Source organism: Carex rostrata, chromosome 22 (assembly GCF_964058835.1).
Source record: "Carex rostrata chromosome 22, lpCarRost1.2, whole genome shotgun sequence".
Classification (NCBI taxonomy): domain Eukaryota; kingdom Viridiplantae; phylum Streptophyta; class Magnoliopsida; order Poales; family Cyperaceae; genus Carex; species Carex rostrata.
In genome coordinates this window covers 638,123-647,924 of record NC_135939.1, presented here as the reverse complement: position 1 = coordinate 647,924, position 9,802 = coordinate 638,123, and the positions used below count along the sequence as shown (strand labels likewise).

General features: G+C 32.9%; 1 protein-coding gene across 2 annotated transcripts; it reads left to right on the top strand.

The window, feature by feature from the left end:
• Nucleotides 1-344: 344 nt before the first annotated feature.
• LOC144573826 (serine/threonine-protein kinase Nek3-like) lies at nucleotides 345-7,975 on the top strand. 2 transcript variants are annotated; one of them, XM_078323581.1, is made up of 16 exons: nucleotides 345-461; nucleotides 833-933; nucleotides 1,041-1,107; nucleotides 1,620-1,685; nucleotides 1,770-1,816; nucleotides 1,917-1,962; nucleotides 2,233-2,313; nucleotides 2,402-2,444; nucleotides 2,554-2,603; nucleotides 4,050-4,131; nucleotides 4,237-4,286; nucleotides 4,675-4,748; nucleotides 4,859-4,910; nucleotides 5,350-5,751; nucleotides 6,262-6,798; nucleotides 7,475-7,975. In XM_078323581.1, the coding sequence occupies exons 2-16, from the start codon at nucleotides 848-850 to the stop codon at nucleotides 7,769-7,771; spliced, it is 1,980 nt and encodes a 659-aa protein (XP_078179707.1). In that variant the 5' UTR covers nucleotides 345-461; nucleotides 833-847; the 3' UTR covers nucleotides 7,772-7,975. The 2 variants fall into 2 exon arrangements, with proteins under 2 accessions (XP_078179707.1, XP_078179708.1); XM_078323582.1 differs by lacking the exons at nucleotides 345-461; nucleotides 833-933; nucleotides 1,041-1,107; nucleotides 1,770-1,816 and having other exon boundaries at nucleotides 1,669-1,685.
• The last annotated feature ends 1,827 nt before the right edge of the window (nucleotides 7,976-9,802 follow it).

Sequence of the window (9,802 nt, the reverse complement as noted above, 5' to 3'; positions counted from 1 at the left end):
CACACCTTTCGCAAAATTGAATAAATAAATGTTATTTATTAACAATGATGATACAGTTTATCTGCTAATTCATTGATTGACAACGACATCCTCTCAAACTATTTACCACCTAAAGAGTAAAGAGTTATCCAAGATGACCCAACCACATAATTTGATGTACATGTTTTACCACAAACAATCCCCAACTCTCTACCCCACCATCTGTTTCGTTTCATATCCCCTTCCCACTTCTTTACTGCGCATCCCCCCCCCCCCCACGATTCCGACTCCACCATTTTATTTGTATTCTTTTTCTCAATTTTGAAATACAGACTCTGTCGCCGCTTTATTTGTCTGTTTTGGCGCCTTCTCCTTCTCTCTCCATACAGAAATGTGAGAAAGAGAAGCGATCATATTTGATATCCTTCACGAGCCATGGCATCTCCAAAATAAATTCTAACAAGTTTTAGAAAGAAACTCCAGTAAGCTGTAAGCCTGCCTTTCATTATGGATTTTATTCTTTGTTCTCGGGTATCATTGCAATTAACAAATTTCCTTTTCAAACATGTGTTTGCTTTCTTCTTCTTTTTTGACAGAAAATTTCAGATACTGACACATGCACAATCTAAACTTAAAAATAAATCGTTAATCACGTAAGTGCGATTGATTGTGGGCAAAATTCTTTCTGTTATGATTAGCAAAATGTTAGGTCCCAATTGTAAATGAGTTTCCTTCTTTGCATGAGGTTTTCTAATTGCATTTTTACTGTTTCATGTGCGCTGCAGTAAACTGATATAATTATGTTTATATGATAAGAAAGCCTTTTCGATTGACTAGTCACTTTGTATTACAGTATAGTTAAGAAATCATGGAACGATATGAGGTTTTGGAGCAGATAGGAAAAGGAGCATTTGGCTCAGCTCTTCTTGTGAGGCACAGACTTGAAAGGAAGAGGTTAAGAGATCGGAAATAGCCTAAATATTAAAGTTTTGGTGCCATTATTTGAAAATTGGTTTTGTTTAGAAAATAATTATCGATGACATTTTTGTAATATCTGGCAGGTATGTCTTGAAAAAGATTCGTCTTGCTCGGCAAACTGATCGATGTAGGCGTTCGGCTCACCAGGAGGTACATTTTTTTCTCTTTAATTTTGCTACTTATTTTGTGCCTAATGAGTTTCTTTTTTGTTTTCAACAATGGAAACTAAAAAGTAAAAATATGTATTTTATATTTTATAAATTTAAAATGACTTTTAATAGAAAAGTAAATAGACTGAGTAAATTTGCGAGTCTTTGAAATTTAGAAGGGTAAATATGATATGATATTATGAACTTTAGAGGGTAAATACCTAATTTCAAGGTTTTTGAGAGGTATAAATGAAATTCCTCCCTTTTTTTGTTTTAAACGAGGGCAACTAAAAACAAGAGAAAAAGTCAAAATGTGAAAGGGTTTAGAGGGCTTAGAAGTGAGCAGTGATATTACTCTCATTAATGGCCGTGCTTAAATGAAGTTGCTTTTCAATTTTTCTGTGCTTTAATCTGTTTTGTTTTGTAAATTTTGCATCATTTAATGACGAGATTACATGATTTAATGTGTACCTAATTTGACCTTCATTCCGTGACATGTTGTTTGCTTTATAGATGGAGCTTATTGCCAAAGTCAGATGCCCATTTATTGTGGAGTATAAAGAAGCATGGGTAGAAAAGGTAAATGTAGCACTTAAGTCCCTAACTTGTTTGAAATTGTCAGATGTATATCATTTCATACCAATATATGGTTATTTTTTTCAGGGTTGCTATGTGTGCATTGTAATAGGCTATTGCGAGGGGGGAGACATGTATTATTTTTAAAATATTTCTAAGTTTAGATTCTTTATTTGATAATGAACAAATGAAAAATAGGAAATCCCTAATTCATTTTTTTTCTTCTTTGAACAGGTCAGAGGCTATTAAAAAGGCAAATGGAATCTTGTTTCCTGAAGAGGTTTTAATTTTAATTGCTTTTATTTATTATCTCAGTTTTTTTCTTCTTAAAAAATTGCCTTATTTGGCGTATTGATTTTTTGCAATTGCTTAATTGAGTAATTAGTAGAAAGAACACAGATTTAAAATCAACTAAATTATCGAAATTGTACTGAAATTTTGTACAGCAATTTCTTTTTTATTTCTGTATAAGATTTCCTTTTTGTTCCTTACAACATTTTAATGTACCTTTATAATTTCATCATGCTTGTTTTTATTTTGGTTTATGCAGAAGCTGTGCAAATGGCTAGTACAACTCCTAATGGCGCTTGACTATTTGCATTCCAACCATATTCTCCATCGAGATGTGAAGGTTTGGAATTAAGTCCCTGCTTTTCTCTTTATAATTGTACAAAAAATATTTCACAGTATTTATCGTGATCCTTGCAATAATCTTTCAGTGCTCAAATATATTTCTTACGAAGGACCAAAATATTAGGCTCGGTATGTCAATTTTTCTTTTCAAATCAGCTTATTATGTTCCTTGAATGCTGCAATCAGAGACTTAGATGTTAATTATTTTATTTTATTTTTAATTTGGAATAACCTTCAGGTGATTTTGGTCTTGCTAAGGTGCTCACATCAGATGATTTGGCTTGTTCGGTGAGTTTATCAAGATCATATAATTTTCCTATTCAATACTTATAATTTGTCTTGTGGAAATAAAAATCAACTAAATATATGATTTGTTGCAAAGGTGCCCTAAATTGTTTAGAAAGTTCTGTATACATATTATTATTTAAATTCATCTTGAAGAGGATAGGACAGCTATATTCCATCAATCCATCATGTAGTGATGAATTTGTCTAATGAACCAAATGTAAACAGTCAATTTTAAATAAATCATTGTGCAATGTAGTTAATAATTAATGCTTAGATGACATCTAGTTTTTCATAATACTTTTAAATGTACTGGCCACAACTCAAATCTTACAACATATTGGGTGTAAATTGCAAAAGTTCTTTCTACAATCATAACATATTGAAAATTATACCAACCATTGTTTTAAAATGCAATCACATGGACCGCATATGCGGCCACATATATGTATGCAGTCAATAACATGTACTGAAAAATAATATGTGGTTGACAGTATGCTAATTTGAATATGCAGAATGCATATTAGTTACACCGCCGTCTATGCAGTATGTGGATAATGGGGGAATTTCATGTATACCCCTCAAAAACATGGAAGTTACATATTCCCCCCTCTAAAATTCATAATATCACATTTTCCCTTCTAAACTTCAAAAATCACAAATTAAATGTCTTTTCTATTAAAACTCAGTTTAAATTTGTGAAGTACCCATTTTACCCTTCATTAAAAAATATGTAACATGTTTTAGAAAAATGTCAAGTCTTCTAATTGGACGGTTTCTGAGGGCAAATGCGTCATTTTTCTACTTCGACGCTTAGGTATATGCTTGTGTATACATCAGAAGAAGAGAAATGACCCAAATGACCCAGTTGCCCTCGAAAACCGACCAATTTGAAGACTAACATTTTTCTAAAATTTGCTACTAGTTTTTATTTTTAATGAAGGGTAAAATGGGTACTTTAAATTTAAGAGTTTTAGTAGAAAAGATATTTAAATGGGTAAATTTGTGAGTTTTTGAAGTTTAGAAGGGTAAAAATTATTTTTATGAATTTTAGAGGGGGGAAATACGTAATTTCCAAGATGTTGAGGGGTATACAACTATACATGAAATTCTCCTGCGGATTAATCATCTATTACTATTAGTAATACTACTATTAGTAATACTAAGTTGCATAACTTTGTTTTACAGTGTGGTTTAGTTCTAATTAATTAATATCAGTATTCAAAACTCCGATAATATTGTTTAGTCTCTTAGTAGACAATTTGTATTTCTATAATATTTTTACTTGTATGATAGTAATATTAAAAGAATAATCCGTATACAAATCTGCATATGCAATATGCAGTGTCCTTCCGCATGCCATTCAAACTGCCTTTTAAACACTGGTTGAAATAATGTTATCTAAATATTTCATTTTTGCTAATATAGTCACTCTTTTTCCCTATTTAGGTTGTGGGCACCCCAAGTTATATGTGCCCTGAACTTCTAGCTGATATTCCTTATGGAAGCAAATCTGACATATGGTCTCTAGGTAAGTTAATATATTTTTTGATGAGTGTTAATTAGTTGACTGATCTTTTTTATTATTATAGTTGTTATGAATCGCAATATTGTATTTGTTTTTTATTTAATTTAGGTTGCTGTATATATGAAATGACTGCTCAGAGGCATGCATTCAAAGCATTCGTAAGTTGGAAAAATTAGTATTCTAAAATTTCTGTCTCATCCTGCAAATCAGTTAATTGTTTAAATTAGTTAGAAATAAAAAATGACAATTTTTGATAGTTTCAATTTGCATGTATTTCAAATAACCGAGCTTTCATATTAGTTGAATTACCTGAATCATATAAACAAGTAAAATTGCTGGTTCCTAGAAGGAGAAATTGATCAGAGTTGTAATGTAATCTATTCCATCAAACTTATCCAACCGATGGCACTTTAGAACAAACCTAAAGCTCCCAAATTGGGTGGTTATACGAATGCTCTCGCAAGTTGCAATCATTTAAAATCATAGATTTACATGTGCTTGACATGAAAATTTTGGTCTATCTGCTTCTTGAATTTTTGTGAGCAGGATATGGGGGCACTGATAAACAAAATTAACAGATCGATAATTGCACCTCTGCCATCCACATACTCCGGTGCATTGTAAATGCCCTTTCCACTAGTTCCTTTAAATTTCACTGCCATATCAGTTATACTCAATTTATTTTTTTTATTAATATTTTAACTACCTATATATATATTTTTCATGGTAGCCGGGGGCTCATTAAAAGCATGCTCCGTAAGAACCCTGATCAAAGACCAAGTGTATGCCCCTTCTTTTTCTCTCATCATACTAATATTAATTTTTTCTTGCTTTCTAATCAGTCCTAAAAAAAATATTATAGGGGTGATTTACATTAAATCCTTCCAAATATGAGGATCACAAGGGTAATGCCTAACCTTTGATTACATTGAAATGTACCTTTCAGACCCCTATAAAGCATTAATTGTTTTCCAATGACCCATTCTGGTTCAATTATTTCAAAGTTGTGCAGATCAATCCTCCCCTATCCAGATCTATGCAACTGATTTTGTAGGGGGTATTTTGTGTACTCAAACAAAGAAATTGATAGAGGGGTATCTATGATATCTTTTCATGCTCTAGAGGAGCTATAAGAAACTTCTGCATTGACAAGGGTTAAGATACTTTAGTAGGAAGAAGACTGGAAGTAACTAATATAAAGTTCCTGTCCTTTGTTTTCAGGCTGGTCAATTACTCAGGCATCCTCAGCTCCAGCCGTACCTGCTCCAAGTGTGCCTCAAAACTTCCCCGATCAGTATCAGAACAGACGATACCGATCTGTACGATGAAGAGCATTTAGTTTATGAAGACAAACCAAGAAGAAAGATTGATGGCAGTGAAAGAATTATAGAACCCTATGCAGAAATTGATAAGGATAATTGTGTTGATTTTTCTGAGGTTGAGGTAAAAGAAGTATCATCAGTAGGAAGCAACCGAGCCGAAGGGGGAAAATCGGTCAATGAGATGCCTCTAAGTAGCACAAATATGGTAACCCCTATGTACACTCGTGCGAAGAGCTTCACTTCCCCGAAAAGGCGCCTTCAGCCTTCTAGAACCTTCCATGGAAGGACTGCTTCTAAAGAGGTTATTTTCTTTACCAGGTCCTTTATTTATTTACTCTTTGCAGATAGCACCCAATGTTAGTAGTACTTGCAGGAAGATATAAAACATTTGCAGTATCTGAAACTTGCCATAGTTCATGAATTTGGAATTTGCCAACAATAGCCAAGGGTTAGGTTAAATTAGGTGATGGTAACTGTATATTTAACTAAAATTTGTTACCAAATATTCAATGCAGTCTGCTTTAAAATGATTGTTTTTTTGTAATTTTTTCAGTCACAACACAAATTGAACTATAGAATAAATGAAAAATTGAAAATAAACAAAATAATTGCAGGTGGCACTTGCACAAAAACTGGTGTGGAAGTTACTTGACCTCACCTTTTGTTCCAAGATAAGGATTTAATATTAAACAACCCAGCATATTTATGTAAAAGCTAGGTGTAATTTACATGAAGCTATAAACCTTCTTTGGTGCAAACTTACCAGGTCAAGTATATATGAGATAAATTCATATTTTTCCTATAATTATAGGTTGAACCACTGCCACCGCCAGCAGCAAGAACCCCCACTCCAGTACATAGAGCTAGTACACCCATTAAAAGGAGCACAACACCTGTACCTAGAGCTAGTACACCCACTCAAAGGAGCACAACACCTGTACATAATCCTAGTACAACTCGAAGGAACACAACACCTGTACGTAGAGCTAGTATGCCCATTCAAAGGAGCACAACACCTGTACGTAATCCAAGTACACCCACTCAAAGGAGCACGACTCCTGTTCGACAAAATGCCAATCCTGTTCGAAGAGCTTCTCTCCCTGTTGAAACATCTATTCCTCGCCAACCACTAACAACGCGAACGGCTGCAATCCTGCACCGCATTAAATCCCCTGATGTGTCAGTTAATTCACCTATCATGGATCGCATGGCTGAGTTTGATCTTCCTTCCTACGAAGTAGATCCAGTTCTTTCCTTCAAAGGCCGCACTAAGTTGTCCGTATCAGGTTCAGGTTCTGATTCCGGCCTTAATGACTGCTCCATTACAAAGGACAGGTGCACTGTGCAGGTATTCCAAGGAACTTAATACTGATATTTTATTTTGTACTTGTCATGGCATGCTTATCATTTAGTTTTTATTTTTCTTGCTTTTATATTAAATTACATTAGATTATTCACGTTTCTGCCTTAATTGGAAACATAATGGACCTACGGGTACAACAAATTTACCCAACATTCCAGTAATGGTAGCATACTTAAACCTGATTTTAAGGATCATAATGTCTTTCTTGTACTGTACTATGCATAGAGCATATTGGTCTGTACTATGGATTAATATCTTCATTTTCAAAGTCCAAACAATCAACCGTTCAACATGATCTCCATATGATAATACACTTGTAGATCAAATTTTATGTTTTTTAGATTTTTTTGGAACTATTTTTATAGATAAGTAGAAATCACTACTTTTGAATGGTCTAGAATCTGTAGATCAAGTGATTTTCAACCTATCTAGAAAAATAGTAAAAAAAATTCTAAAAAATGTAAACTTATTTTGACTTTGAAAACGAAAATGTCGATTAGTAGTACTATTCCGTGCTATGCATAGTACCGTATCCTTACTCATCTTATTATATACATATTCGGTTTAGAATAATGACAATGTCTAGTCCCTATTACATTTGAAGGAACACAATTCAAATTCAGTGAGTCATCAGACTAATGGTATCGAGTTCCATCTCCAGGTATTCTGTTCAGAAGAAAGAGAGGATTTTAGTGTGTTTTCAGACCCAAACCCAAGCTTATCAGATTTCACACATGTAAGGAGATTTGATCCATCATCGTATCAGCAGAGAGCTGAGGCCTTGGAGGGCCTGCTTGAATTCAGTGCTCAGCTCTTGGATCAGGAGAAGTATGAGGAATTGGGTGTTTTGTTGAGGCCTTTCGGGCCCCGGAAGGTCTCTCCGAGAGAAACCGCAATTTGGCTAGCAAAGAGCTTCAAGGAAAGAAACAGTAATTTGGTGCAGCAATTTGAGTTCTAATGATAGTACTGTCCTCTTGAAGTTTGACCTGTGAGAGTTTGGTTTAGTTGTCTTGGTTATGTAAATGGTTTAAATTAACAAGATTCTTAATTTATAATTTGCTAAACTGCTTTGACCTACTTTTTTTCAGCAATTGATGGATTGGTTTTGCAAAGTCGTGTCTTGTAATTAAAACTCTAATATTAATTATGTGGGTTGCCTTCTTCTTTTCTTTTTCTTTTCCCAATATCCTGTTTCTCTGAAAATAGCACATTAGCACCTATGTTTATCACATTTACTTAGGAATGTTCCACAGAAAAGTATTAGAGACACCTGTCTGTATATATTTTAGTATTAATTGCAGAGCACAAGGTGTTTAAATTGCCTTTGACTGTTCAATATGTCAATTTAATCAATTTTTATATGCTTTGCTACAGTTGTACTACAACATTAGAATTTTATTTGCTTTAATGAAAGCTTGAAACAAAAAATAATTTTAATTAACTTGTTAACGACTAACTAGGCTTTTGTTGAACCTGACAACTTTGTGGTGATTAGTCTGCATAATTTCAAAGCCAAAACAAAAAAGAAAGGTCAACAGAAAAAACTAAAAAAAATAATAAAGAATGGATGCCAAAATATAAGTTTTTTCTACTTTTAGTGGGTATCCAAACATATTAGAAAAACAAATGATAGATGTATTGCATTGGATTTTGGGTCAAGCAAGAGAAATCCAACTTTAGACCAGCTATTTCCAGCAAATCATCCACAATTTGTTCATTGCGATGAAATTGTCAACAGTAGGAAAACTAATTCAATATTAACAGTAGTTTTTTTTTTCCCCTGTCATTTGGTTTTACTTTGATAGCTTGATAAGTTAGTTTAGCAATTATTTTTGTATAATATAGTATGTTTAGGTCGCAGCATCATTTAAATCTTGTTTCCGATAATTACTTCTATTCTAGTGACTAAGAGGACATTTTTAAAATTCAATTTCTGTATTGGAGTCTTGGAGATGAGTTGAAAGGAATTTAATCCTTATCTCATGTTCAAAAAGGAAAAAAAAAATGGGTCTAAATTAGAGCATCCCCCCCAACTAAGCTTCAAGGCCTAACCTGTCTGTTTGTTGGGCCATATCGGTTGAATTTAAATGAAAATGGATTGAACACAAATAACAATATTTTTATTCACAGCCTGCATTTCTTGAATCCACCGAGAGGAATGTTAGTTGCTTATGTTGTCAACTAATTTGCTAACTAGTCATAGGCTCATAGCAGCAATTTAATGAAGAATAATATGAAAATAAAGGTCAAATCAAACACCACTTCTGACTTGTTTCAATGTACATTGACCGTCTAATGTACACAAAAAATTGACTTTAAAGTCTCACCTTATCTCTAGATTTAATCCAACATGTCTTGCACAACATAATTATTAGAGTGATTAGCTAGTGTGTTGTTTATAGTATAAGACATTCTGTACTGTCAATATAATTTATTATATAGGTTTCAAATGATAAATTCAAACCCGTAAAACAAATCTAATTCACCAGTGATCTGTTTATATACAAGAATTACAAATTTATGGATTTATTTAGTATAAAGTAAGTATTAATTAATATGGCCAAGGGGCTTCACAGATCTCACGAGTTATTTAAATTATTTTTGCATTACTATTTCAAAATTGATACTAAAATCCATGTAACTAATAAGAACCACGGATTTTCGTTTACATATCTAGCAAAGCGTGCATGTAAAAATGCTGTAAATTTTGTAAAAACATTTTGATGACGACATTGAGATCTGTCCATATATATAACCAAGTTTATACGTTCAATTTTTTATTTAAAATATTAATGTGCATAAATCTCTTCTAATAAAATTAGACAAATAATTCAGATTTTTTTTTTTTGGATCTTGTATTTTAGAATATCAATGTACGAAAATTGTGATTACTTGTGGTACCCAAAAAAACATGTAATGGCATAAATTTCATACGCAAAATTATGTAATATCATAAATTCTGACAATATTCAAATACAACGTAGAGAAA